Source organism: Centroberyx gerrardi, chromosome 6 (assembly GCF_048128805.1).
Source record: "Centroberyx gerrardi isolate f3 chromosome 6, fCenGer3.hap1.cur.20231027, whole genome shotgun sequence".
NCBI classification, from domain to species: Eukaryota; Metazoa; Chordata; class Actinopteri; order Beryciformes; family Berycidae; genus Centroberyx; species Centroberyx gerrardi.
This window is the reverse complement of record NC_136002.1, coordinates 17,782,290-17,797,523: the sequence shown is the minus strand read 5'-3', so window position 1 is coordinate 17,797,523 and position 15,234 is coordinate 17,782,290. Positions and strand designations below refer to the sequence as shown.

At 41.0% G+C, this 15,234-nt stretch overlaps 2 protein-coding genes across 2 annotated transcripts; one reads left to right on the top strand and one right to left on the bottom strand.

The window, feature by feature from the left end:
* Positions 1-1,212: 1,212 nt before the first annotated feature.
* aifm4 (apoptosis inducing factor mitochondria associated 4) lies at positions 1,213-8,547 on the top strand. Its single transcript, XM_071900654.2, has 19 exons — positions 1,213-1,403; positions 1,906-1,996; positions 2,163-2,272; positions 2,814-2,923; positions 3,535-3,579; positions 3,690-3,771; positions 4,262-4,374; positions 4,580-4,666; positions 4,786-4,877; positions 5,212-5,342; positions 5,812-5,927; positions 6,044-6,115; positions 6,266-6,329; positions 6,599-6,675; positions 7,122-7,239; positions 7,347-7,445; positions 7,543-7,618; positions 7,715-7,819; positions 8,068-8,547. The coding sequence occupies exons 1-19, from the start codon at positions 1,289-1,291 to the stop codon at positions 8,096-8,098; spliced, it is 1,734 nt and encodes a 577-aa protein (XP_071756755.1). The 5' UTR covers positions 1,213-1,288; the 3' UTR covers positions 8,099-8,547.
* A 1,454-nt stretch (positions 8,548-10,001) lies between these two features.
* LOC139912733 (arsenite methyltransferase) lies at positions 10,002-15,166 on the bottom strand. Its single transcript, XM_071900615.2, has 10 exons — positions 15,037-15,166; positions 14,233-14,366; positions 13,317-13,467; positions 13,098-13,234; positions 12,919-12,988; positions 12,724-12,805; positions 12,396-12,527; positions 12,153-12,295; positions 11,318-11,440; positions 10,002-11,112 (listed from the first exon to the last, which is right to left on the bottom strand). Exons 1-10 carry the CDS (start codon positions 15,070-15,072, stop codon positions 11,035-11,037), a joined length of 1,086 nt encoding a protein of 361 aa, XP_071756716.2. The 5' UTR covers positions 15,073-15,166; the 3' UTR covers positions 10,002-11,034.
* Between the last annotated feature and the right edge of the window lie 68 nt (positions 15,167-15,234).

Below are 15,234 nucleotides of genomic sequence, written 5' to 3'. Positions count from 1 at the left end.
ACATACATATAGGGCCTACAGGACTTCAATGTATAGCGACATTAATTTGGCATAAGAATAACAAGTGATATCAAAATACTATAATATAGCACATATAATAATCAACAAAATGTAGGCTTCCAAAAGATGTGTATAGTTATAAAAATCATGTGGTTTGCAAACTGGGCTCCAACTTTCTTGGGGCGTTTCAGAGGTGTCCGGCAAAATGATGAATAGTTTAATTATACTGTTCATTCACTAGGAGTTGGCACAACAGCACAGCCCTCATCCAAGCTACAGGCCTACTACAGGCCAAAGACTTGTTTTTACAATATTGTATATTACAGCGCCTCCATGTGGTTAAGAGGATAACATTTAACATGTTTAACATTTAGCATTTGAACATGTTTTCCTGCTCGGGCAATATCTGAATTTGTTGTTTGTACAGCACGCCTCCCTCTGGTCACATCAGTGGTGTGAATGGAGAGGAACAGGTGACTTGGTATCTTTGTTCCCCCTTTCAGCAGACTGAAGTCTACCAGTTCAAAATATATATCAATGGAAACCTTTTTGTATTATGACAATTAATATTGTTTTGTAAATCATGCGAGATATCATGAAATGTGCACTAATGTCACCTTGGAAAACCTTTTTTTTTGGTTGAAGCATTTTTTTTGTTGTATTTTTGAATTAATTCAACTTTGGAAAACCTATTTATTAGAAAGCTTTAGTTAGGCCTACATTATTTGGTGGGTCTGTGCCAAGTGTTTGTCGAAAGTGGAGAAAATGGTCAGTTTCTTCTTTCATAATCATGTTGGCAATTCTTAACTTGACACTAATTACTCATTTGAATAAAGCCTACGTTTTTTTATGTGTAATTTTTTTTTTCATGGTGATGAATGTTTCTAGGTAGACTAGCGTATTGGTCTCTCTCTCTCTCTCTCTCTCTCTCTCTCTCTCTCTCACACACACACACACACACACACACACACACACACACACACACTCTCTCTCTCTCTCCCTCTCTCTCTCTCTCTCTCTCTCTCTCTCTCTCTCTAACAAACAAACAATCTGATTGGAGGGCTCCCTACGTAATCGTATACCTGCTTAGTCATTCTCGAGAGCGCGTAGCTAATCTTTTCATCCTGCAGGAACAGGCTGCTGAAGTGATATAGCCACTTGCTGTTTTATCGCATCTCTCGAGCCTATACTGGTTATGGTTGGTTTAAAAACGAGCTCGCGAGTACCACGGGACGCCGCCGCACCACCGCAGCCGCCTGGCTGTCACGCGACCTGGATGCGCTCTTGAATGAACGCTTTTCTTCGGTTGAAAAACTCAACGAGGAGAGGACCGGTTTTGCAGATAAAACGCATCCATAATTTCTATTTGCCAAGAGTTAGATCGTTGTCTAGCGGCAAAACAGGTGAGAACAACGTTGTGTAGCCTTGGTGTTTCGTAAATTCATGTAAACGTTTTGTTTGACGTAAACGCGAAATCTAATAGGAGTATTCATGTAAAACGTGCATGGTAGTTTGCTAAAAAGCTAGGTTTGCGATGCGTAGCTTCTCACATTTGCACTTAACTGATTGTGGCTGCTTGAATGGATTCTGACAACTTTACTCACAATATGACTTCTGGTTTCAAAATATTGGCTGGTTCCAGTGTAGGCTTGGGTTTCTGTTATGTCAACTGAGGCTGATAATAATAGTGATACATTTTATTTTATTCGTTTCAAGGCAGGCTAGTCAGACATTTGACAAATAATACAACGATACATTTGCTTTCATATTTATGTGCATGCGCATAATGTCTGTATGCTGTATCCTCTTTGCAGACATTGTTATTGTTCATTCAAAACCAACTGTAACTCAAGCCAGTAGGCTAAACAATAGGCAAGTTTTCTTAACGTGACCCATGTCTTGCAGTTATGAATCAGTGCCAAGAACCAGGCCAAGGTGAAGAGCCAGAAGAGGTGACTGGGCTGGTCTGCCAGGAGGCTGACCTGCAGGACGGACAGTACGTTTTGTTTCTTCTCACTGGAAAAGCATCAGATTAGAGTCAGAGAAATGCTCCAGCACAACTCAGAGTGAAAAGGATCTGTTATAGTTTTGACAATCTCTTTGGTTAAAATAAGCTGTATTTGGGAGCTATGTTTTCTTCCTGTTCCTGTGTGTTTGTTAAGGATGAAGGAAGTAACGGTGGAGGATCAGAAGGTGCTGCTGGTCCGTACGCAGGGTCAGTACAGCGCTGTTGGCAGCCAGTGCACTCACTACAATGCTCCTCTAGTTAAAGGTAAGGACTTCATATACTTTCAGATTCAGATTCTCTCTTGTGTATGGGTCTCTGCAGCTTATCGGTCTAACTCTAAACAGTCAAAGTGTGTGTGTGCACCATATTAAAAACTATAATTTTGCAGACCAATCGGTGATCTGATTCAGTCTGCTGTTGGGTGTTACAGTATGCAATACTTTATTCATCGCCGTAGGGAAATTCCCCCACCAGGCAGGTCAGAGGTCAACCTCAGCTACACACTAGCTAAATCCCTACCAGCGTCTTGCTCAAGGACACTTCAGCTGGACGGATGCCTGAACCACTGTGTCACCCAGCGTCCCCATTCACAACACATTGGGCCTCTGACCTTCTTTTGCAGGTTTCATATTGAACTCTAATTGAGTTTAAGCCTGAAAAACCTGCATGTCATTTCTGACATCAGGGGAGAGTGGGCCGCTACAACAGTCCCCACTACATGACTAATGGGGTTGAATAAATGACTTTGTGAAATGTTTTGCATAGGATTTGAGTAGTATTAACTGCATGTTCTCTGATGGTTCAGGAGCGCTGGTTGGTGACAGAGTGAGATGTCCGTTTCACGGCGCTTGCTTCAATGTCAGGACTGGAGATATTGAGGAGTATCCAGGTCTGGACTGTCTGCCCAGCTACAAGGTAAAACCTGCCTGCCGAGCTGATGTGGAGTGCACTATACTCTTAAAAAGGAGTGGATCCATAACAGACATCTTCTTACCAATTTAAAATGTATTTGTGGCACAAATTATTGGTCCAATCATTTCCTTCAAGAGGTGAATATTTTGTCACCTTGCCCAAACAATTCATTTTTTTCAAATTTATATAGATTGTCTTGTTTAAAGGTAATCTGACTCCATTTCACACAAAAAATACATCCAGTTAGCGGAGAAGGCATCTCCATCTATGCTGCACATCTGCTTGCAAGCTGACATACAAATAATGAAATTATGTTGCTAATATTCAGTTAATTGTAGTGGTTCCAAAACAGCCACTTTAATATATCAACTGCTAGCATAAATTTCCAATGTTCATTTGTCAAATGTCACATGTTCCCACGGCACCTATGAATTTGTGTATCTGATGTTGCAATCCTTTGTGCTATAATCCAGGGTGTTCCTTCATGCAGAAGGTCCAGTGATTTTCCAGTTGATGTTTTGAAAACATTTTACTATTGCTGAGAAATTGCACTGTGCTATGGCTGTATTGAAAAAAATCTTCTCACATTCTGGGTCTCTCTTCTCTTTTGACAGGTCAAAGTTGAGGATGGCAAGGTATACGTTTCCATCAATAAAAAAGTGAGTGAAGGCAAGATAAATAGATTTCAGATTATCACAGTGTTTTACTTTAATTTTGTCTCATAATATTCAGTCTAAACCAACTCCCTGTCTATTGCCAATTCCCTTAGTCTCTGAAGCTGACCAGGCGGGTGAAGGAGATGAGCAGCATGGTCCCAGGAGTCAACCATACTGTCCTGCTGATAGGAGGGGGTAAGAAATCAGAATTATGGGAGGTTTCACTTGAGGGTGGAAACCCCGGGCTATTACAAGGCCTTCCTATTTGAATCCATTGGTAGGTAAGAGACATAGCACTGTGTAACTTTGCTGAAGAGAAGTAGAGAAGTGATATACAAATTAAGGTAGTTATAAGAATAAGAGGAAGAGAATGAAAAAATCCATTAAATTGAAGAGCTTTGGTGACCACGTTACTGGTGGCCATTCCGATTTGCTGTTTCAGTATTCAGTCAGTGTAAATCAAACTTTGGATGTAAATAGGAAAGGGAACTTTCCAGTCCAAGCAAAGTTTTTGGTTCAAAGTAATGCAGATTTCTCCCTTCTGGTCAGAACTTAAACTTAAAAAAGGGGCTAATACAGATAGCACTCAACTAAACTTGGTGGTCCAGTACCCAAAATCCTTACGCTGTATCTCTGAATGTAAAAATGAACAGTGAAGGACTGAGCTTGCATTTTGTATTTACAGGCCCCGCCTCCCTGGTGTGTGCTGAGACGCTGCGGCAGAACTGCTACCAGGGTCGAATCGTCATGGTAACCAAAGACACCCTGCCTCCGTTTGACAAGCCCAAACTGAGTAAGGTAAGGACACGGTCAGCAGAGAGAATCAGCATTTATTCATACCAAGTGCTCATCAAGTAAACAAAAAACACTACATGATCGCATTCATTAAAGAAGATGAGCGTGTGCTTAACGATACATTATGTTAGTTCCTTTCAAAAGGAGGCAGAAGGGATGCTTTGAAGAAATGTTAAGACACCTTAGAAATGGCATTCTCTCTTTTCAGGCAATGAATCTGGACAGCAGCAACATCCTTCTGCGTTCAAGTGACTTTTTTCAACAGTATGGGATAGAGGTGTGGACGCAGAAAGAGGTGAGAAGGAATAAGGCAATTCCATTTATTCATAATGTAGTCTCACTATCTTTTCAAAACTGATGCACTCTTTGGTCATGGCAGGTGACGTATGTGTGCTGCGTGTTTGCGTGTTGCAGGCAGTGTCAGTGAACCCCCCTGATAAGACGGTGAAGCTGAGTGACGGCACTCTGCAGCACTATGACCAGCTCCTCATCTCGACTGGCTGTAGGTTAGACTCGGTGGTGGCACACCAACCCGTCCCTTCATTTCAACTGGCCGTATCTTCTGGCCGTGGCTCCATTAAACGCATTACTACTCTCACACCATCAGTACAGTATCAGATTACTAGTGGAAGCTCTCGTAGTGTTTTCTTCAAGCAGAAGGTCTACAGAACACAGTGTTTACAGTTTAGCTCCTTAATTACTGTTTGATGAAAACCGAACAACTCAAACAAGGTTTTCAGGAACAAAAGCAAACATGCAGTCGATTTTTTTTTATAGTTCTCATACAGCCTAGCATCATCAAACTCACTCAACTCATAAATTTCTTTGTTGTGTTCACAGGGCGCGGCCACTCAGCTGCCCTGGTTGGGACCTGAAGGGAGTGAAGTTACTGCAGAGTTATGAAGATGCCAAAGAGATCCACCGCTCCTCTCTGGGCCAACGGGCCGTCGTCATCGGTGCCTCCTTCATAGGTGATCAGATTAGATTTCTCTTTCCACTGCAGAGTGAAACTTGGATTGTCCATGTCTAAAATAGAAGCTCATAGGGGTTTTGTTTTGTGTTTGATTATCTTGCCTCCACACCTTGTAATACTTTAGCCCATTAGGCTGACAAGATGCTCCATTTTGAAGTTTACATCACCTATTACAAAATGTCATTGCTGGCTTTAAGAGCTTGCAAAAACATCTCTCAGCTTTCTGTACCATTGATGCTGTGAAACCCAGGTACACCTGCTAACCAGATAAACATTTGCTTCAGTTGATTCACTGCATCAGGAAAATATATAGAAAATATAGACACCCCACCATGTATGTGCAGCAGACCTCATTCGATCCCATGTCCACTAATGGGGAAACCAAATATTTACCATTCAAAACAATGATAAGGCTTCAGGCAGGACTGCTGTAAAAGACTTTTAACTGCTTTTTATTTACACAATAGGTATGGAGGTGGCGTCCTACTTATCAGACAAAGCTGCCAGTGTGGCCATGGTTGGCACCGCAGGACGCCCTTATGAACAGTCGCTGGGCCCGGAGATCGGCAAGATGACTATGCAAGTAAGAAACAAAGATGGCGGTGGTCTGTCATCATCAGTATCAGAACTCCCATAGCTCTGCTTCAGCTTTTATGAAACACTACACTTCAAAACACATATATTTTTTCTCCTTTTAAGATGTTGGAGGAACAGAATGTGAAGTTCCACATGAACGACAGAGTCACTGAGATCAGAGGGGAGAATGGCAAGGTGATGCTACCGTTACTCTACTGTCTGCACTGTCGCTGAAACTGGGATTGTGCTGCACTTTACTGCGCTACTTCAGACCTAATGGAGATTCTAGTGTAGCGTAGTGTGTATTCTAGTGAGATGCATAAATGAGGTTTGTCATTTGTTCAGGTGAAAGAGGTGGTGCTGAAGAGTGGGACAGTCCTGGAAGCTGATGTGGTGATTGCAGGGATCGGTAATTTATTATTTGCTATTCCCAGATATTGGGATATACACTTCAAAATCAAAATCACTCAATACAAATTTGGATTTAGACTATTGTGACAGTCAGCAGGAACGAACATGCCTCTCCTGCAACCCTTTTCTGTCTTGGTAACTTGACAATAACTTGTGGACCTTTCTTGTTTTGTTAATTACAAACACTCGTCGGCCTTTAATGTCGTAGTAACTCAACTTTCCTGTGCAGCTCTACAAAACACAGATGCATAAATCTTTGTTTCTCAGGTGTCATCCCCAATTCTGACTTCTTGGCGGGAAGCCAGGTGGAGGTGGACTCTAGGAAGGCGGTGATTGTTGACAAGGTAACGCACTGTTTGCAGAAGACAAAGTCAACAACCACATTATAATCACTGTGGTGTTGACATAGCTAATACAATAGCTGCTGGGTAATGTGAATTACAGCTTCACATTTACAACTGAACCTGATGGGTTCAGATCCAGTTGATTTGAGTTGCTCACGTGTTTTCTTGGACAGACTCGGATTAAACATATTGTTGAAAAATACAGTTTCTAGCAATATAGAATACATATTCTCCCCTTTCAGGCTTTAGGTTTTTGGCCCAAGTCTGAGTCCAGCACTAATCTGACTCCCTCAGCTAAAAGATTGTCCAGATGGCTGAAATGCATGGAAAATGTATTATCCAATTGTGAAAATTATGTTGTTCAGTCTAATTGAGTTCAGTGAACCACTTTGTTTGTAGGTCTAATATTGAGGCTCGACTGTAAACACATTTTTCTTTGATGACAGTTCATGAGGACCAACATACCGGATGTTTTTGGTGCTGGAGATGTTACCTCCTTCCCTCTGACCATTCGGGGAGACCAGAGGGTCAACATCGGTCACTGGCAGATGTCACAAGCCCACGGTACGAGTTTGAAGGATTCCAGGACAATAAGAGAGCAAAATGGGTGCAACTGACTTGATGTTGTGGATTGACCTCATCATGCTTGTGTCTTGTCTGCTGTACCCCAGGAAGAGTAGCTGCCCTAAATATGCTGAAGAAACCAACCAAAATTGAGTCTGTTCCTTTCTTCTGGACTGTGTTGCTAGGGAAGAGTATCAGATACACAGGTATGAAGGACTATTGAGAAAATGGCACTGTTATATTTGAATATTTAAGCCCAGGCTGTACTGAATCGTATTTCCTCCTTTCATTTCCCCATTCTAGGCTATGGGGAAGGATACACAGAAATCGTATTCAAAGGCAAAGTGGAAGAAAGGAAGTTCCTGGCGTTATATATCAAGTGAGCAGCTGTGCAGAAACTCCTGCTGTTGTGTGATGTTGAATATGAATTCATGCCATTTGCCTTGAATTTACTGCATTCTTCCACTGTCAACAGAGATGAGGTGGTGGTAGCAGCGGCCAGCCTGATGTTTGACCCGGCTGTAACTCGCCTGGCGGAAGCGATGGCTACGGGCCAGCGCATAACAAAGGCACAGGCTCAGTGAGTGTCAAGTACTGTCTACATACTACACTACATATTTATATAGTATTAGTACGTTTACTACATACAATAACTGAATTGTTTCTGTTATGTCACTGGAGACCAGGAGAGTAAATACTGAATGTACAACACATTGAGAATAAGCTGTTTGCACCCTGAATACATGAGGCTGTGCTGAATATCTGTTACTTTGAGATATTGACTATAACCTAAGAAGTGTCTCTGTCTGTCTCACTTGTCTGTTTCAGATCTGACGACCTGAGCTGGTTGCAGATGTAACCGGAGGTCGACTGTGTCCAGAAGTAACACTCCTCAAGTGATGAAGGACGTCACCTCTCTCTTTCTGTAAACGAGTGCCAAATTGAATCACTCCACTTCCTACATTAGGCCAGTTGAAAACCAGTCAGACCTCTGATCTGCTCTTACTCAAAGCACCGTTACCATAGCAGCAAGTCAACCGTTATTGAATTAACGCTTTCTGCACCCAGTGAGTAATGGTTGTATGGCTGTGACACAAACTCTGTTAATGGGTAGAGACCAGATAAGATTAACTTGAATTGCAACAATTTTGCCTGTATTGACAAAAGTTTTGACTATGACAGCTGTGCTAAAAAATTTAATATGTAAACTAAGAAAGATAAGCTTTGGTTAGTATTAGCTACAAACCAGAAAGATCTCCATGAATTAATTTAATGAATTTGGGGAATTTGGCATTTTAGGATTCCATCAATATTAGTATGATTAGAGTAGAGTAGTTCCCATATTAATAACATCTTTTATATCGTATTTCTACCCAGTTTGTAGAGCTACAGCACTTTTATGAATAACACATTTTTGGCATTTACCATTGGTACCATTGGTAAATGTTAAATTGGTAAAATAGATCAGAGTAAGTCTAGATCAATTAGTATGGCAACTTATGCTCTCAAACTAACCTGCTCTGTGGCAGGTTTACTTGAGGCTTACTTGAGTTAAACCCGACTGAGTCTGCAGCATTTAAGCATCACACAATTCAGTTCGTTCAACTTTTCTGGAAAATGGCTTTAAACCTGTCATGGAAGATCCCGTTGACATGGAAGCTCAAATTATTCGTAGGGCTTTACATCTAGAGAGGGTGCGATATATTTTATCACACCCACCTGTAGCATTTCATCGCGAGCGTTACCGTTTTTCAAGAGTCAATTTATCTGAATAGTCTTCCTCAGCCTCACATTTCCCCGTCACCTCTGTACAAACGTTATACATTGCCCTTCGTTTATTCAGTACTGGAAGCTTTCTGTATAAAATTGGAGATAGAGTTAAGAGGTAAGAGACAAATATTAATTATGAATGTGATAAACCTACCCTTTATGTAGGCGCTGTGTCCTGGGGGTTGTTGGTTCTGATGAGCTTCCTTCATGCCATCAGTTGTCACTGTTCAGAGTAAGGGCCAGCTCCTCTGCTGCTGTGAAAGGTGCTGGGACCCTCACCCATTTTACAGCCTCAACCTTCCAATTAGCTACAGAGTGTAGGTCAAATAGGTCTAGGCCTACATTTAGGCTACTATTAAGAAAATGAAGTAGTTACAAGCAGATAAAATCCCGTTTGAATTATGTTCTTATACTTTTTTAAAATTTGTTGCCAAGTGCACTTCATGCCGCCTGGATTACAGAAATATTCCGTTCCATGTTTATTGAAGTGTCTTAACAAAGCGTCTAAGTAATTACAGCAGAGTTGTAGCCTATTCAGCCTTACTTTGGTTGGCCCACTGTAAACAGATTCACCATTTTGTGTCAGATTATCTCAGTGGCTGCTCTTGAAATTCAACATCAGATAAAAAGAGAAAGTAGGTGATTTATTGTGAGCATTTAAAGGAAACAAAACTGGATGCTTAGGTTAGCAGATCATTAACACTCAATACTTAAGACTAAGCCATGTGGGAGTTTCTATACTATTGATTGTCCTAATCATTCCATTTACTATATTTTACTGTTATGGACCAGGCAGACACTGAATGTGTTCAAGTGTTCAATTCCAATGATTTTTTTTCTTTCAGGGTTTTTTTTTTCTTGGGTTTGTCTCTATTACACAGATTAAAATCAATCGTAACTGTAGAAAACCTTTGCTACTTTGGTTGTTTTCATTTATTTGTTTATAGTCTTTGTTGTTTTTACTTTGTACATGGCTATATAACAACACAACATAATCAGTCATCTTTATTGGCAGTTACACATTTCTTACAGACGATAACATTCATCAGAGTATGATTGTCATGTCAGTGGATTTCCATTTCTGTTATTAATATCATTCCTTGGTGCCTGGATCCCATCCATTTGTCCCCTTTTCTATCAAATTGAGCTTCTTTTACTGTTATATGCGAGTTTGTTCATTAAAAATGTCTTCATCATGAACCAGCCACTGTCCTTGAGCAGGGGAACTCCAAACAATTATTTTGTGAATGCAGTCTTTTTTTTATTTTTTATTTTTTATTGGGTGAGTAAGGGTCTGAATACAATACATTCAATCTTCAACATGTTACATAATCATCATTTCTTCAAAATAAAAAAAAAGGAAGACAAATTTCATGATTTGACCCTGTTTAAGTTGCTCATCCACAAATATCATGCAGTCTTACTGGCTGCAACTATCTTGATCAGATATTTATCACCTTTTGGTAGAGTTTCCTCAAATTACAAAAACAGCGCAGGACAGGTTTTGGGTATTTAACGTGTGTACATGATTCACATCCAAATGTCCACACAAAGGCACTTTTTAATTTTATTTTAAAGAATAAAAATGATTACCCTTTTCTTGGGTATTTCCACTCAAGTTACTAGAAAAGGAAAATTATAAGCATTTAATTTACTCTTGTGTGAATCAACTAATGTCATTACCCATGAAAATATTACCTCATTTTATTACCTATGAAAATAAGTCATTTTACAATCTGCACACCTTTATCATTATGATGGCTTATTATCATATTACTATGACGAAATATGTAATTCAATGTAAACTATTGAATAATTCATAGATTATTTGACACTTGACAAAATTGTCCTCCATCCCATTACGTTACATGACAGTAATTACACAGGACAAGACATTAAATGATTTAGCCCCTACTGACCCTACACAAGGATAAGAAAAAAAGCCCAAGACTTATTTCCATTGTTGTCCTTAGACTTACAAACATTCTGCCTCTCTCCATGTTTCCGTCCAGCAGCCTCTAGACTTTATTTGCCTGTTTTGGAGCATTGTTTCACTGAGGCGCCCACCCTGTCCGCCAACAGAAAAGGATCCAGGTGGCAGAACTAAGGAAGAGGAGAGAGCAAATCCATGGTCACTAAAACACCTTCAAGCCCTTATCTGAAACTCATAAATCTTCCATTACTATCACAGCTCACAGTATACAGTTGCCTTACAGGCAGAAATTGGTCGATTATAGCATTTGTTCATGTTTAGTATGAAGTCAGGAGTTCATGACAGTCATGATGTGTTGGAGCAGGGTGCAGCTACCTGTGGTGCTGAGCTGCAGCTCGGCTCTGCTTCCCCCAGTGTCTGGATGTTGAAATCGGGGAAGAAACGAGAACTCTGGAGGACTGCTGCCATCTCTCCGTTTACTTCCACTGCTACATCTTTCTGCACAGCACAACATAAAGGTAAACATTACCTAGTCTGTCCAACATCACAACACATTATTTTTACCTCATGTTTTCGGCCCATTCCGTCTGTCTGTCTTTTAGCAGTATAACTCCAAAAGCTATGAACAGATTTGCATGAAACTTTGTGGAAAGTTTGGTCATGGGGCAAGGAAGAATTGATTAACTTTTCACACTGATTGGCCAAAGTGGGGTGTGACAGTGGGCGTGGCTTCTCATAAAAACTGAACATATATAGAGCTGATTGGCCATGTGGTGTTGCAATTATCGGTTAAAATGCTTTACAGTGGCTAGAATTTGAACAGGCAGATCTCATGTCCCATTTCAGGTCCAGTCATGAAAATGTGAAACATGTTGGTAATGTGGCATGGAAGAAATTATTTACTTTTGGTGAAAATCTGACATGTGGAACTGGTTTATATTGACAACTGCACAGCGTTGGCAGAGGTATGCGCTCTACTGAGTGCCATCTAGTTTAGATAAGAATTTGCATGTTTTTTTGGAAACAGCTAGTGGCAAATGGCAAATGTATAACACTCACACACAATTATTCCTGTTATTCAAAGTATATGCAGCAGGTTAGTGTAGTGACTGTCAATACCTGCCCAAATGTAAATCTTGTTCAATAGTTTACAATCAGTATTTGTCTAGTTGTACATTTCTTCAATGTGACTTGATATAGTACAGCCTACCTTGAAACAGTGGGAGGAATCAAATTCCAACTCATCTGGGAAATCAGCCACAGTTCCCTTATAGGTCACTGCTGCCTTTGACATGACTGGGTTTTTGGGCAGCTTGAAGAGCCTGTAAGTGCCTGATGCATAGCTGATGTCACCTGTTGGGGCAAATATGAGGGGAAAAGATGAAAATCTGACTGAATTGTAGAATGAAAATGATTTTACACAAATCGTCACAAGTCAGAATTGTCTTTTTACCTGCTTTTGCTTTGAGCTCACAGTTGAAGACCACGACGCGGCTTGCTGAAACCAGGCGTGGAGTGCTGAAGCCAACGCTGTGGGCCAATGAAATGAGGTCCTGCCAAAACAGAGAGCCGCCCATTCCTTCACCTAGCCCAGACAGGATAAACAGATTGTCCAACAGTCTCATGGATGTTTGATGATATATCAAAGATGCAGGAATCGTCAATGTGAACAACTGTCAGCATTGTAATTCTGTGCAACGTTTTTGCCTTTCCCATTGAAATGTGATGATAATTCAAAGACATTATCATCAAAGTTCTAATTAAAATGAATGATATTTTACCCCACAGAACTGCATCTTGCTTCAAATGATCAGGAACCACTTTGCTGGCGTACATGTCACTGAAGTACAGCTCACCTCCCTCCTGTATCAAATAAGCGCAATGTGGAGAGTAATGGGATCATAAATAGTCTTTTCTGCATCTTTCCAAGGACATTTTGTATTAAATGTAAATGGGTAGAAATTCACCAGACTAACCTTCAGGACCCTGTAGGCTTCCTGTAGCACTGCTCTTTTATCGGGACACAAACAGATTACACAGTTGGATCTGGAGAGAGTAGCGGGGGAAAAACACAGAAGGTTTTGTTTGTGGAGTGTCCTGTCTGTCTTACAATATAGGATCATAACCATGCTATTTCCTTAAGACAAAAACCTACATTACAATATCCATGGAGTCACTGTGGATACCAGCTTCACCCAGCTTCTCCATGTGCCCCTGGACAAAGGCAATGTTGGGCTCATCATAGCCAAACGTCTTCTGATGGTACTCAATGTATGTACGAGACGCCTCGATCTAAAGGGATATATACAGTTAAATGGATGGGACAGGACAGAAATCAACGCCAGGTCCTGTGTGTAGATGCAAGTGTCATTACCATTTCCTCAGTCATATCAATGCCTGTGACATGCCCGCTCTGTCCAACAAGCTTGCCGAGGGCGTAGCAGTCTCTTCCGGAGCCGCTGCCGAGGTCCAGGACTCTGCAGCCCGCCAGCTTCCCCGGAACTGGAAGGCCACATCCGAAGAATCTGGAGGAAAATACTCTGAATGATGACAGTGTGAGGCCAAAACGCCTGACATGGTGCAAATGCAGGGAAGCATCTGTTTGCAAGGGCAGCAAGCTGGCTAGAGCATAAGTGGAATTTGAATGAGTGCCGTGGGTGGCTGGCAGCCATGGCCAACAATGTAGAGCATCCTTGGAATTTAGCAATAAGCATCCATTAATTTTTAATTTTCCATCATAAGCACAACACAATACATGACAACAAAATACATGAAAAAAAAAATTCACCCCTTTATGAGCCTTTAAAAAACATAAGAGGGCATTTTCCCATGTCTCTCTTGTTTCATAGTTTTCTAACCTTCTAGTTAACATCATTTCATATAGTTGTTTTAATCAATATATCCATCAAATTCTGTTTAAAGTGGTGCTTTAGTAGGCTATTTTTCCAATATTTAAGGACCAACCTTAATGTTGTTATAATACCCAAATGCAATATTTTCAACTGTACTCAACTGATTTGTCAACTAAAATGAAAGGTCTATGTGTCTTGGGAAAGATAAGAAAAACCAAGGCCATCTTCCCTCTTTCTCATCCCTCCCTTATGAAGTGTCTGGACAGAAAACATTTCCAGATTTGAATCGGCCCCACTCCTGTGTTCTGGACCCTCTGGTAGCATTTGCATGAGAAAGTTACCTGTTGTGTGGGGAATAATATGCAAAGAAATTCCTATTTACAGTGTGTGTAATTCCAGTGTGTAGTCTCTAGGAAGTTTACAATCAAACCCATATACCTTTTAGTGACCTCGGGGTGAACAAGGCTCAGCGCATCCTTGACACTCTTTGGTGGCGGGCGGAAGGAGAAACTGCAGGAGGAAACGCTGGTTTGCAAATCACCTGAAGACTCCAGGCGGCTGCCATAGTATTTCTATGGGCAGATGAAACATGAGTAAACACAAGAACCGACCGGACACATGCTGTTCTCTCGCTGTATAGGAGAGCGCGACATGTGGAGCTGCATATCAACATTTGGCAGTTTTATGTCGGGAGCTTTGATTCCCGCGGCCCGGCCCCTAGCGCCCCCTACTGTGCATTTTGGACAAGAAGACAAGATTTTATTGACTGAATCAAGTGCCATCTTGAACAGTGTAATTTCAAGTTTGAGTTTTCAATTTGAAGTTATGTCCCATACAGAGGAAGAGGGAAGTGCACGTATCAGAGCTTTATTCATCGGAGTTCAACCAATATGGGTCTTTGAAGGCCAATATCAATACCTGACGAATCGCCGATAGCCGAGAATAATGCAAATTAAACAATTCAAGTATTCTGTATTTCTCCTAGGATTTTATTCTTGTCAGGGTGGAAAAACTTCTAAAACAGCATCAGACCACAGGACACAAAAACCCTCCACTGAAACCCACATTAATGAAATACTTGTATGCATGTTTCGGTGTTGGTTTTACAGACTGTCACCGTTGTCTCTAATTTGATTGTCTTTAATCTGGCTGCGTAGATAAAATCATATCCAGCACTGACTTCCCATATCTGATTTTATTCAAAGGCCAACCTCTGCCTCCAAAGTCAGTTTTGCATATTACCTTAACATTTTCATGCACATCAGCACTAGTCGACATTCCGTCTGAAATGGTTGAAGCCAATGAAGTTTTATCCTAAAAGTCTTAAGTTTTACAGCAGCTCTCTGGAAAGCCTGCGCTGAACCTTGAACCCTAAACGCAAACTTCCGGTTCTTTCATCCGGGGTATTTGCAAGATTGCGCTCGTACAACGTTTGCGCAT

Bases quoted from the DNA above. Each gene is read 5' to 3' on its own strand.
- aifm4 (XM_071900654.2), top strand. From the start codon at position 1,289: ATGAACGCTTTTCTTCGGTTGAAAAACTCAACGAGGAGAGGACCGGTT. The intron at 4,375-4,579 runs GTAAGGACACGG...CTCTCTTTTCAG, and splicing joins ACAAGCCCAAACTGAGTAAG to GCAATGAATCTGGACAGCAG. The intron at 5,928-6,043 runs GTAAGAAACAAA...TCTCCTTTTAAG, and splicing joins TCGGCAAGATGACTATGCAA to ATGTTGGAGGAACAGAATGT.
- LOC139912733 (XM_071900615.2), bottom strand. From the start codon at position 15,072: ATGTCGACTAGTGCTGATGTGCATGAAAATGTTAAG. The intron at 13,235-13,316 runs GTAATGACACTT...ATATCCCTTTAG, and splicing joins TTGATATGACTGAGGAAATG to ATCGAGGCGTCTCGTACATA. The intron at 12,989-13,097 runs GTAGGTTTTTGT...TACTCTCTCCAG, and splicing joins GACTCCATGGATATTGTAAT to ATCCAACTGTGTAATCTGTT.